Source organism: Typopeltis vanoorti, chromosome 21 (assembly GCF_054136105.1).
Source record: "Typopeltis vanoorti isolate ZY-2024b chromosome 21, IOZ_Tvanoo_1.0, whole genome shotgun sequence".
NCBI classification, from domain to species: Eukaryota; Metazoa; Arthropoda; class Arachnida; order Uropygi; family Thelyphonidae; genus Typopeltis; species Typopeltis vanoorti.
In genome coordinates this window covers 4,355,519-4,369,503 of record NC_143569.1, presented here as the reverse complement: position 1 = coordinate 4,369,503, position 13,985 = coordinate 4,355,519, and the positions used below count along the sequence as shown (strand labels likewise).

Here is a 13,985-nt window from a genome sequence, read left to right as displayed (position 1 = left end):
ATGCCGTTCACCTCTTGAATTGAATATTTTATTTTATTAAATTTTCCATAAAGTAATTGCTATTAAAGTTTATCTCCCATCCTTCAAACATAACTTCCGCTTCACTTTAACAGCTTATTTCTAAACTCTTTCATAGATAAGTAGATATTTCAAACAACTGTATCTTTTGAAAAAATTATTTATAATCCATTCAAGTGAAGATAAAGTTTAGCAATTAATTTGTCTCATCATCCCACAGGGATTAAATTTTACATGCATTCATAATTCTGAAACATAATAGAAATTCCCTGAGATACAAGTTGTGCCAGAGCGGCCATCGCTTATTAAAGCAATTATTTAATAAACGTATTAAATATTTGTATCCTGAAAATAATCCCTGGATGAAAATGATATGAATTCAAATACTGCGAATTGACAGTTTATTAAAGGAAATCTATATTTTAGGATGCCTAATTATTCTCTTTCAATATCTTGAAACTTTAATAATATATATCAACCCTGAGATTTCTTATGTACTGTGCTTCATGTCACTGCTGAAATTCTAGTTAGTGGCGATCAAAAGATGTTTCATGTTTCTATTCAGTGAGCAGGGCCGTTCTTACACTTTTTCCGAAGCGGGACGGCCCTTCCCTCATTATCTGTTGCGCTTAAATTGGTCTTAATTTTTCGGGCTCCCCAGCTAGTCTCGTGCACCTGAGCTTAAGTACGGCCCTGTAAGTGAGTAGCAACATAACAGTGATAACATTAACAACGCGAATCTTGGTGTATGCAGTACTTGAATATATAACTTTCTACATTTCTGTTAGCTGGATTATGTTATTTAATTTTGTTATATCCATCCCGCCCATGAAAGTTTGTAAAGCTATTCCACATTTAGTACCGTAATTGTTGTAAGATTTAGATGATCCAGTTCTTGCGCTCTAGAAACCCACTCATGGTTCTTGTTCAAACCGTTCAGGCTCATTAAGCAGGGTGATGGTCTCATTCTGAGTGACGAAAATCCATTTCCTCCTAATCAGGTATATGTTCTTTAGAAAAATTGCAACACAACAGAATTTTGTGTTATTTTCAGAAATTAGCCTCAGATTAAGTAGTGAAAAACAGGAAATTCTTTTTTTCAGATGGACTATATTTCACCCGCAAATTTTCTTTGCCCACGATTGGGTAAAGGATTAAAATACGAATATAATTTCAAGTCTTCGTAATTATACAAAAACAAATCTGCTATAAACTTTCTTATTAACATTCGAATTTCTCTTTCATCCGGTTTAAATGAGCGGAGTCCTGTTCCTCAAAATCATAACAAACCTAAAATAATAAGTACAAAAATAAGAAACATTTTCTAGTAAATTGCAAACTCTAATAATTACATTTTCAAAAATAACGTTACAAAAGAACTCTTCATCGCTAATATAATTACAAAATGATATATTTTGTAATTATATTAGCTATATATATATATATATATATTAGGAATATATATTTGTCAATTTTACCTGTTGCAACCTTCCAACGTACAGTAGGTTGTGGTACACCTTCCGCTTGGCAATCGATCACAGCTTGCTTTCCAACCACCGCAGATGTGTCTTTTGGTTCTATTTGCCACCTGGGAGGTACTGGAAGGTAAAATTCATATCATAATTAAGAATCTAATGTTACAAACTTTTATATAATACAATCAAGAAACTAGTGTAGTCCCTCGTTTTACTGTTTCTTTCTTACGACTTCTATGATTAAATACTAGTTTTCAAGATTAAGATATTTCCGATTATTTTAAATGGTATGAGGTGTGCGGTGCTCATCCACGAAATATTAGTATCCCCGATATTATATTTTTGCATTTATTCCCGTTAAAGATTCCCCCAAATTTTTGCAGACTTAAGATTTAACACAATATATTAATGCTTTATTGTCCTCTTCAGGAGGATAATAAAACATTAGTGCTTCATGAAGAGGGCACTTTTCGACGCGTAAATATTGCATCACACTCACGTTAATGGCCCGAGTATGCTTTCGAAATGCATACACCTTTGAGTCCTTCGAAAAGATGTAAAGAGGACGCAGCAGGTCAAATTCTTAGCTTTCTAGTATTTTTAAACTGCTGAGAAGGCGGTAATGCTAGGTAAGCTAACATTTTGAGCTCACCCAGCACCTAGCATCTGCGATTGGTTATTGTGTCAACCAATCCAATTGAACGTTGTCACTTGTCATGAATTGAGCGCTTCCTGTATCTGAAGGCTGTATTACAAACAGCTGTTACACGTGTTTTTCTGGAACTGAAAATTTGAAAGTGGATGTTAGGAGAAAAAAGCTAATTGTTTTTTTCTTTTGCTTGTGCGGTATAGCATCTGTTGAGGTTGCAAAGATTTTTAACGGTATATAGAGACATTTTTATTCTAGTCTTCGGAAACAACAGACAGTAAAAATATCTATTCCTGAATAAAAATGAATATTCTGTGTATTATATGACGTTGTTGATCTACAACAAAATTCCAGCATATGTGAGATTGATAAGACAGAAGATACTAAAAAACTAATGAATGTAGGATTCCTGAAAGTGTGGATAATTCCGATAATGATCGGATGTTATGTATTCTGAGTCTCAGTAAACAAAATAAAATTCTTGGAAAACGGAGCGAAATATACACAAACCAGAGAAATACACATAACATGTGCAACAAATTTTACGAGATGATTTGCTACTCCATCAAACCATATTTATTTCTGCAATATTCTTTCTCTCTCTGATAAGTTTTTTTTTTGATTATGCCATCATAAATTCACTTATTTATGTTTAGACTTTATATATAGATCGTGCTATTCGCTCTATCCAGCAACTTATAAAACACACATATTACAAATGATAATTATTAATAATTCTTGTACCATTAATGAAAGTGTTTCTACTCACACTTATTCTTTCCTATTCTTACATGTCTTATAAATGATGGTTCACATATATTCAACTTTGAGTATTTCAAATATAGCATTCTCCTTCGTTGTTTTTTTTATAATAAATCCTGAAACAGATTGTTCCCCCACTCTACACAGAAGTCATCCTGCAATTAATTGCATTGGACCAATTAAGACGAGCGCTGATGCGCTATACCTTCTCAAAACTTTCATACATCAATAAAAATTCAATCACATGGTCATAGCGTCCACAGGGGGGGGGCCTTCTCCCAAGGATCGATTAAAAAATTGCACAAATTATAATCGTAAAATTGATTGAGATATGTAATCTTACACCCTCTACCCTTGGTGCTTTGTCTGTCTTAAAATTTTATTATGGGTTGGCCTGTTACGGGGTAGCCATAGAACATGTGCTTTATTGCAGCAATAAAACACGTTTTCCTGTTTTTGGTTCATCTTTTTCTGATTTTTGACCAGATCGTTTGCCCTCTGTGTCTAGTGAGTCATTGAGTGAAGTGTGAATTGCAAATTTATAGTGAAACAAATTTAAACAGAAAAATACATTTTTAAAAGGTAAGTGTATGTTATTTAATATTATTTTACTTGTTAGTTTTATGATTGTTTTGCTTTTAAACTGAAATAATTTAATTTAGGATTAATTAATTGATTTTTAATAAAATATGCCGGTCAATTTTTTTATATATGAAAGTGTGCTAAAAACTATTAATTCTGAATACCCTTTTTTTCCCCGAAGAATTAAAGATCATTAAAATCGATGCAAAATGAAAATAATGTATTTATAATTTACATCGACAAATAATTACATCAAATAAAAAAAAAACTAAAAGTCATTTATTGATGTAATTATTTAATTAAATCAATAATTATAAAAATTTATTGATTTAATTAAATTTATTGATGTAATTATTTGTCTTCCTCAAGGGCTCACTTTAGTGAGTATGGGCATGGCAAACCCGAGGTACCTGATGCTGCACCATGCCTTACTTCATGTAATATACATCTGTTATATTATTCTGTAGACTGGCCCTCCTCTTTTTCTTTGCTTCTTTCTCCTCTCCTTGCTCCTTCCCCCTGATGTTATTAGAGTATTCGAGGGCTAGGGGTGAGTCTTTCCTATCTTGCTAAGTCATTTCGTCTTATGCAGCCACCGAAGGAGGCAAGCTAGCCTCAATAGGTGCGGTCCCAAGCCCGGATAAATGCGAGGGTTGATGTCAGGAAGGGCATCCGGTCGGAAAACTTCAGTGCCAACTCAAACTATGATTATGAGTCGAAGAGAAAATGATATAAGGGCTAGGGCGTACCCCTTAAGCGACGCGCAGCCACATCGCCCTACAGCTGTGAGAAGTGGACGAGGGCTACTGCATCAAGGGCGGGTGCGGTTAAAGAAGCGAGCCCAGCAGGTGGAGAGGATGTTGCGAGTGGGAACACTGAATGTTGGAAGCATGACTGGAAGGGGAAGAGAGGTGGCAGACATAATGAGGAAGAGGAAGTTGGACATTTTATGTATGCAGGAGACAAGGTGGAAAGGGGGAAAGGCAAAGGAACTGGGAGATGGATATAAATTGTTCTACTCTGGAGCGAATAACGAGGGAAGAAATGGTGTAGGAATTGTGGTGTGTGGCGGAATGAAGGATGAAGTACTGGACATGGGTAGAAGGAACGACAGGATCATGCGAATGAAATTGGGTCTTGGAGAAGGGCGGGTGATCGTATTATGTGTATATGCCCTGCAAGTTGGTTGTACAGCAGAGGAAAAAGATGAGTTCTGGAACGTGTTAGATGAAGAAATGAGGGAATTGGAAGAAAATGAGATGGTGATTGTCGGAGGAGACTTGAAACGGGCACATAGGAAGACAGAATAGAGACTGTGAAAGGGTGCATGGTGGCCACGGAGTGGGAATGATGAACCAGGAAGGAGAGAGGGTTGTAAACTTTGCAGTAGCGTTTGATCTGGCAATTGTGAACTCGTTTTTCTTCAAGAGGGAAGAACATTTGATAGCATTTAGAAGTGATAACAACAGCTCACAAATTGACTACATTTTGACTAGAAGAAAACATCTTAAGGTTGTGACAAATTGTAAAGTAATTCCAACAGATCAAGTAGCACAACAACACCGACTGCTGTGCGCAGACTTTAAAATAAGATCGAAGATAAGAACTTCTGGTTGCCATGGGATGAAGACAATTAAGTGGTTTCGCTTAAAAGAGTAGAGTGTGAGGAATCGTTTTAGGGAGAGAGTGTTAGAGAGGATTTCGGATGGACTGGAAAGTGTACAAGATTGGTGGAAACATAATTCAAAAGTAATCCTGAGCTGTGCAATCGAGGTGCTTGGTGAGACATCTGGAAAGATTAGAGAGCAGGAGGAGGGTTGGTGGTGGAATAATGATGTACAAGTGGCAGTGACAGCTAAGAGGAAGGCAAAGCAGAAGTGGGATGAGTCAAGAGTGGAAGAGGACAGAGAGGTGTACAAAGAGAGAAAGCAAGAAGCCAAGAGAGTTGTGGCACAGGCGAAGGCCATGGCATATCAAGATCTGTATGATCAATTAGAAACAAAGGAAGGACAGAGAAAAATTTACCAACTAGCGATGTGAGGCAGATCAAAGATGCTGAAGGAAGAGTATTATGGAGGGATGTGGACATAAGAAACAGATGGAAAATATACTTTGAGGGACTTTTGAATGAGGAAAATGCAAGGACTCACAGAGGAGATGGGCAGCCCTCTGAGAGGATGGTGCAGAACATCAGTAGAATGGAAGTGACGGAGGCCATGAAGAGGATGAGGAATGGAAAAGCGGTGGGCCCCGACAGAATTCCAGTGGAGGCATGGAAGGCACTGGGGGAAGAGGGAATTGACCCTGTGGGACCTGTTCATGAAAGTTTGCCAACAGGAAAATATACCTGAGGAATGGAGGGAGAGTACTCTTGTTCCCATCTACAAGGGTAAAGGGGATGCACAAGACTGTAAAAATTACAGAGGAATAAAGTTGATGTCCCACACAATGAAGATCCTAGAAAGGGTTCTTGATGGTAGATTGAGGGAGGAGGTGGAGATTGCAAAGGAACAATTTGGCTTCACGCCTGGTAGATCAACAACAGATGCTATCTTTGGGTTACGACAGATGATGGAAAAATATCGAGAGAAACAAAGGGAGCTACATCTGATATTTATTGATCTGGAGAAAGCATACGATAGAATGCCAAGGCCAGAAGTCTGGAGGTGTCTGAGGAGAAGAAGGTGCCGGAGAAATATGTCAGGTTGGTGCAGGAAATGTACAGAAATGTGTAGACAAGTGTTCGGACCTGTTTGGGACAGACAGAAAGTTTTCAAATAACAGTTGGCTTGCATCAAGGGTCAGCATTAAGTCCGTTTCTGTTTAATATTGTGATGGAGGTGGTAACAGAGGAGGTGAGAGAAGATGCACCTTGGACAATGTTGTATGCAGATGACATCTTGCTGTGTGTAGATTCAAGAGAAGAAGCGGAAACTAAACTGGAAAGATGGAGAAAAGTACTGGAAGAGAGAGAGGTATGAGACTGAGCAGAAGTAAGACAGAGTATATGTGTTGTGCAGTGGGCGGTGGCCAGGAGACAGATCTGGACCTGGAAGGAAATGTCATCAGGAAGGTGAGAGACTTTAGATACTTAGGTTCAACAGTGGAAGAAGATGGAGGAGCTGAGAAGGAAGTGGGATGCAGGATACAAACGGGTTGGAGAAACTGGAGGGAGATGGCTGGAGTGTTATGCGATAAGAGGGTGATGATCAATCCGAAAGGCAAAATCTACAGGACAGTAGTGAGGCCAGCTAAGACATATGCTATAGAAACTGTGGCCCTGAGGAAAAATAACATCAGCAGGATGGAAATAGCAGAGATGAGAATGCTTAGGTGGATGTGTGATGTGACCAGGAAGGATCGTCTGAGAAATGACTATGTCAGGGGAACAGTGAACGTTACGAACTTAGGAGCGAAAATACAGGAGGCAAGGTTGAGATGGTTTGGTCATGTGATGAGGAGGGAGGACGAATATGATGGAAGAAGGGTTATGCAGATGGATGTGCAAGGAAGGCGGAAGCGTGGGCGGCCAAAGAAGAGATAGAGGGAGCTGGTAGAAGAGGACTTGAAGATGAAGAACTTGGATGTGGTGACAGCCCAAGACAGGAAGGTGTGGAGGAGACTCATAACAAACAGTGACCCCACTTAAGTGGGAGAAGCTGTAGAAGAAGAAGAAGATGTAATTATTTGTCTCTAAGCTTTCCCCCCCCCTTCCACCCCTGGAAAATTTTCTGCAGATGCACGGCCATGCATACGGTCAAAATTGATGTGAAATTTGTAACGCTGGTTGCATAATCCACACGACAGCACACCCAACCGAATTTGGTTCCCTTAAGATTTGACTTCAGACATCATATTTAGATAATGATTATAGGTTAATTTAAAACACTCTTACAGTGGATCTCAGCAGAAGATACTAATCAATTATTTATTGCTATAAGAGGTCTTATATATATATATACACACACACACACACACACACACACACACACACACTTATGGTAAAATACCACACACGTGTGAAAATGTTCCTCCAGAAAGATTTTCGAAAGATATTTTGTGCTTGGTTTCAATTTAAAACACTTTTTTCTAGATCTTTGCTAAAGCTATTAATTGGAACAACAAAGTTCCCATTGGTCCACCTCTTTTGTCTAATTTGTCTAATACGATCTAATTCAGTTCATATTTAGATAGTTTTTGGGAGTAATGGTTAAGATTGTGGAATACGAAATTTCTCAGTCATTGCTCTTTCCAAGATCTTGGTCCGTCTCAGTTTTGCATTAGAATGAAAAATGATATGTAGAGAAATATTTCGATTTTTTTCAACACATCAACATCAGCAAATTTTTGTAAAACGGCAGATATGCGATCAAAATCACTATATTATTGCATTTGTTGATACCCTGAGAGAACATTTTACAAGTATCCATTTTCTCCATTTGCTGCCAATCTTTCCTAGTGAACAGAGAAACACTAAGCATTTCAATCTAAAAGCTTATCTTTGTAGTAAACTTATGAAAAATAATTAGTAGAAATTAAGAGTTTTCCGATCTTTTGCATTCACCTACAGTGTAAACAAAAATATTTTTTGGCTTAAGTTATTCAGCATTGATTCTAGGAGTTTGGGTGAGTGAGATATTAATACCACATCATCGGCGAATAATAGGATATTTAATATTTCACATTCAATGTTTATTCCAACTTTCATGTCAATTTTTCGAATGATGCTGTCCAGAGTAGATGTGAAGAGATTTGGTGATAAGACATCGCCCTGACGTACTCCTCTACTTAAGTTAATTTTAATCGGTTGATTTAAAAGGGTGATATTTGTTGTGCTTTCTTTGTAGATATCTTTTATGAGTTGGATGTATGCCTTCTTCTTCTTCTATGCCTTGTTCTATTAAAGCTTGGAATACTGCGTTATGCTCAACAGTGTCAAATGCCTTTTTAAAATTTATAAAAAGAAGACAAAGTGGGATCTGGTATTCTCTGCATCTTTCTGTTAGCTGAGTAATAGTTTGAATGCGATCTATTGTTGAAAAGCCTTTTTTGAAACCAGCCTGTTCTTTGCAGCTATTTTCATTGATAGAGGTTTGTATTCGGTTTAGGATGACTCTGGCGAATATTTTGTGTGTGTGTGTGTGCGCTAATAGACAGATAGGTCTGTAGTTACTGATGTCTTCTTTATTTCCTTTTTTATGCAGAATTATGGTCTTTGATGTTTTCCATTCAGTACGTACTTTCCTTAATTTTAAATATCGGGTAAACCTTTCTGCTAGAGCTTTAAAGAGTATTTGTCCACCCACTTTTAATTCATCAGATTTTATACCGTCAATTCCTGGTGATCGTTCATTTTTCATATGGTGGATAGCCATTTTTATTTCTTCAGGTAGGGCAGATGGGATTTCCAGATTTTTCAAATTTTCTTCTGGTACTGGAGCTGTGATTACTTGTTTAGATGAGGAAAGGTTCTCATAAAACGATTTTACTATTTTTTCCATTTCACCTCTGTTTGTGTGTCTGTTTCCTTGATTGTCTATGAAGGCTGACGGTAGTGGTTGCTTTAGATTTATTTCTTTTTCTACTTTGTTTAGGCTACTGCGAAGCCTAGCTGCGTCTGCCAATTTTGTTGTTCTATATATGTTATAGTCGTCTTTGATATTCTGCCTCAGTTGTTTACAAATAATTTTATATTCTAGATGATCTTTCCTGTATCTTTCAGTATTCTACTTTTCTTCAATAGTTCTATTATTCTTGCTGATAGGCGTTTACTGGTCTTAGGAGGAAGTTCATAGGAGGTTCTTTCTTTGCAGTTCATTAATTTATTGTTAAAGTTTGTTAAATCTTCGTCGATGTCATTTTTTAATTTCCAGTCGGTTTCTTCCACCTCTTTTCTAAATTCTTCTGGGTTTATCTGTTTTGAGCGTTTCTTATGGTTGGACTGTGCTCATATGCGTTCTTCATTTTTTTTATGTATTTTGAGAGTAGCTCTTATTGGACGGTGGTCTGAATGAATGTCGCAGTAAATTTTCCCAATGACTTCGACATTTTTTATTATTCTTTTGCAATCTGTTAGGATAAAATCAATTTTATTTCTTTTCTCTGCATTTGGAGATTGCCAAGTCCATCTTTTTCCAGTTCTCTTTTTAAAGAAATTATTCATAATGTACAGCCTTTCTGTTTCTACAAATTCTGCCAGGAGTTCACCTAGTTCATTCTTTCCCATTTCCCCCACAGTCCAACGTATTTTTCCTCAATAAATCCTGTACCAATCTTTGCGTTGAAATCTCCACACACTATTGTGTATGTTGGTTTTTTTTCAGTAATGTTTCTCGTAGGTGTTCATAGAAATTTTCTATTTCTTCTTTGTCAATTTATGATGAAGCCAACTCCTCCAGCCCTTGTAGTGTTATCTGAGGCTCCCAGGAAAATTTGGTTGCCATTGTTCCATTTTCTGTTAATTCAGAGCTTCTTCGGGTTTCACAGATAGCGAGGACATTAAACTTTACATTTTGCAGTTCTTGAAGCAGGAAATCAATATGGGAGTCAGAAGATAGAGTTTTAGTGTTGAAGGAACCAATAAATAGGGTCGAATTTCCAGATGGTGGTCTACCTTCCTCTGCGAGATTCTTAGCACACCCCCTGCTCTTACAGATTTCTCACCACCACCTTGGTGGAATTGCAAAGAGCCGCGCAGGACTGGGAGACTTTTTCTTCTTCTACTTGCTGGCATCTTTACAGTGGTCTACAGCACTTCTCCTGATCATGGTTCTGAAGTGCGCCTTTGGTCCACGGCTCCTTATTCATTATTCGGAGCTGCCCGCTTGGGCTTATTATTAGTTAATTATATTAATAAATGCGCATTATTAGATTAATATTGTGTGATTTTTCATTCATAACAATTACTCAGTCTTGTCTCCCGACAGCATTAGATAATTCTTATTGTAAATTTCTGCGAATATAAAGATCGAGATCTTAACACAAGAACAATTTAAAAATAAATAAAGATGCTAATAATGATAATATGGTGATGTCTTCGAGGCTATAGTTTACACAAACACAGAAGAAAAACTGATTTAGTTAAGCTGTTTGCTATAAGCTGCAAGTGGATACATATGGTCTGGTTTAGAGAGTGTGAATAGCACTTCCATCCAAAAACATGCATCTTATGTACAGTGGAAAAGTAACTTTTATCACTCGATCTGATACAGCACTGCTTTATTGGAGCCATATTTTAAGCCTATTGGAGCTACTTCATGGCTCCAATAGGCTTGAAATACCGCTGCAAGGTTCCTGGATTACTTAACCCTAGCAATCATAAGCTGTAATTAACTTTTTTTTTTTAAGTGGGAGGAATTGGCAATTAAACAACACTTTCTAAAATTAAAGAAACAAAAGAAAACTAAAATATTTTGACTTTACTTTAGCTGCGATACTTTTGTTTTCCTTCCTAAAACAAAACGGAAGGATTGGTTTTTAGGGAGTTAAATAAAAGCAGCAAATAAATTTCAAATTAAAATAAATCATATCCAAAAATCGTAATAAAATGCATTGGAAAAACGATTTTTTTTTTTTTTTTTGTTATTTGCATTTTGTGTACCATGTTATTTTATAAGGTGAAGTGCGTTACTTTCTTACCTTTCACAGTTAGGGAGGTGCTGAATGACCCTGTGGCAACGTCATTAGTTGACACACAAGAATAATTACCATTGTGGCGGTATGCAAGTGTCTTTATGGTCATGGTAGAAATGAATCCTGCTTCGTCGTAAATGATGGATATTTCTTTATCTTGTTCGGACAGCTGCCTTCCATCTTTCAACCATTTTGTGGTAAGAGGACCATCTCCAGCAATCACAATACAAGTTACAGCAGTTCGCATTCCTTCGTGCAAATCATCTTGGAAAGCAAAAGGCGCAATCTTTGGACCGGCTGAAATGTTTGCGAAAACTTTTATTAATTTTAGACAGGGCTATAACAAATGCCATAAACATTAATGAACCTTTATCAAAAATGATATGGGATAACTCATCTAGTTAACATCAGTAAAAAAATATGTCTTTCATACACAGAGTTCCATAATCAATTGGTTTAATATGCACATTAAATAAAAAATAAATAAATTTTAGCCTATTTTTTCTACCCACTACCGGGTGAAGGCCTCTCCCATTGTGGGAGGTTTTGGGTCTACTGCTCCCATGGTGACCCAGTCCATATTGGGAGAGGACATAACAAACATCCATGCCTACGTGGGATTCGAATCCACAGCCTGTTGGCTGGGAAACGGATATGCTAACCACTCGGTCAGCCAGGCTGGCGTAGTCATTTAAAATTATTAAAACAAAACGAATTTCTAAAAATAAAAAAAACAGATATTAATTTATTTACAACAGTCAAATTCCATCACATAAACAATAACAATGATAATATAGCCGTTTCGTTGTGAGGAGGGCAAATATTAATCGTAAAATTTTCCGAGTTTAAAGATTACAATTGAAAATGCTTTGCATTTCCACTATTAATGTGGTGCCATCTAGTGAACAATTATGTCATCAACGGAAACAAAAATATTTTATATATCTGAATAATGTTCACACGTGTTGCATTTTTTCATCCCGCTCGCTCGTTGCTAATTCATTTAAGTATTTTTAATAAATCTCGATAATCACATTTTTCATTACCACTTTCATTGTTTTAATAAATGAGGATATCGTGATAACTTCAGAGTAAATAACAGAAGTAAATATTTTATATTTTGAAAGAAAATTATCGATAAAGGCTAATAATGTAATTTGTTTTCGGAAATAAAATTTTCATGAATATCTCAAGATTCCTAACATTCTTATCGAATGTTTTTAATTTTTCAGAATAATATTTAGTTTATTATTTATTTTTTGTTTATGTTACTCATACTTACTCAATGTAACACATTTTCACACCATGATGTCAGAATTCCGTTTTTCTTACCATAGAATCTAGCATTAAAATTTTCAAGTTATTTCAGGTATCGAACAAAGAAGATTGGTCTCAGTGGATAACGAAAATCTGCTACACATAAGGCTTTCGCCCCAGTGGATTTTGATCAAGAGATATTAGCCATCTGATAATATCGGCCTGGTGTCAAAATAAAGTTTGACGCCCAAATCTGAAAGCATCCCAAGATCAGTCTTGTCCTCACAACTAGACCTTTTGGATGCCCGAAATAACGTACGTTTAAAGTAAGTTTGGTATATTAAGAAGAGCTGATGCAGAATTGCCTTTAGCTAAACTGATTAAGGTAACGATTAATCGATGCAATATAATTTGTGCGATATACAATATATGAATATCAAAATTCTAGTTTTAAAGGATTAAAATGATTTCTAAACGAATACAACTATCCTTACGTTCACTTATTATTTAGCTTCCATGAAGTGGCAAAAGCCTATTTTACTATGGCTCTTAAACTACGTACTTTAATTCGAAATTACTTTTAAAAGAGAAACCATTCAAAAGTACTGCACTTTTTTTTATGAATCCTCTTCGAGCTAATTCAGCTGAAGCAGAAAGAGGTTCTTTCCATTAGCCATGATTACGAATATGAGATGGCGACACTTAGTTGTTATTCTCTGCGTTCTTTAATCCAATCAGCCTGTCAGTAAAATGCGCTCAAGTTGATGAATCCTGGATGCTAACAGATTTCCAAAACGTTGCAGCTGAAGGAATGCTATATAAAGGTTTTACGTGACTTTTTATTTACATTTTCAGTTATGTCTGGCCTGCAATTAAAAAAAAAAAACATGAATTAGATATTCTAGAAACACCGATAATGAAGTCCTACAGGTTTGTCAGTAGCACTGTTGAATTCATCAAAGTTCAGCAACATGAAGAAGTCATCTTTATTCAACAAGATATGAAAAAATGTTGCAGATTTCTTAAAGCATCTTTTAGTATCGTAAGCGTTTTTTCTTTCATTGAACACGGAAATATTACTTTTAGTCTGAGACTGCATTTTCATTGCTAATATTAGAAGAAATAAATACGTTTCACATACTTATTCTTATTATCTGATACTGCCACACACTTTTGGATAGTGTTCCTTCTGACACATCCCACTGTCTATTCTGCTAAATCCTTTATAATACGTAGAATGTAGTTGTACAGGTATAAGCGTTGTATAGGTAGGTAGTACCTACCCATACAACACCACTGTACATCATCTACACGCAGCGCCCAAGAATAGTGTTTTTGTCACTAAATTGCATGTGCATATAAACACTGCTGATTTGCATGTGCACAGAATGAAAAACCAGAGTTTCTGAGATGGGAAAATCTGCCACCTGCATATCATATGGACAAATCCATTTTCAATTAAAAAAACCATATAAAGATTCTTCTAATCACGATGATTGAACTCAGGTCCGTTCCAGTTTAGTGCAATCAGTGGACGTAAGAACGCTTCGCTATCGGAGCAGTTGCCAAAGGAGGTGGTGTCAGAAGGGAGACAGTTGTAGGATATTTTA

The 13,985-nt window shown here is 36.5% G+C and overlaps 1 protein-coding gene across 1 annotated transcript in view; it reads right to left on the bottom strand.

Annotated features, from left to right (window-relative positions):
• Window positions 1-13,985, bottom strand: part of LOC150094600 (cell adhesion molecule Dscam1-like) — a 229,002-nt gene that overhangs the window by 74,484 nt on the left and 140,533 nt on the right. Inside the window, exons 8-9 of the mRNA XM_090411601.1 lie at window positions 11,125-11,415; window positions 1,497-1,616 (exon numbers count right to left, since the gene is read on the bottom strand). Coding sequence (XP_090267727.1) covers window positions 1,497-1,616; window positions 11,125-11,415 — 411 coding nt within the window. The remainder of the gene's footprint in view (window positions 1-1,496; window positions 1,617-11,124; window positions 11,416-13,985) is intronic.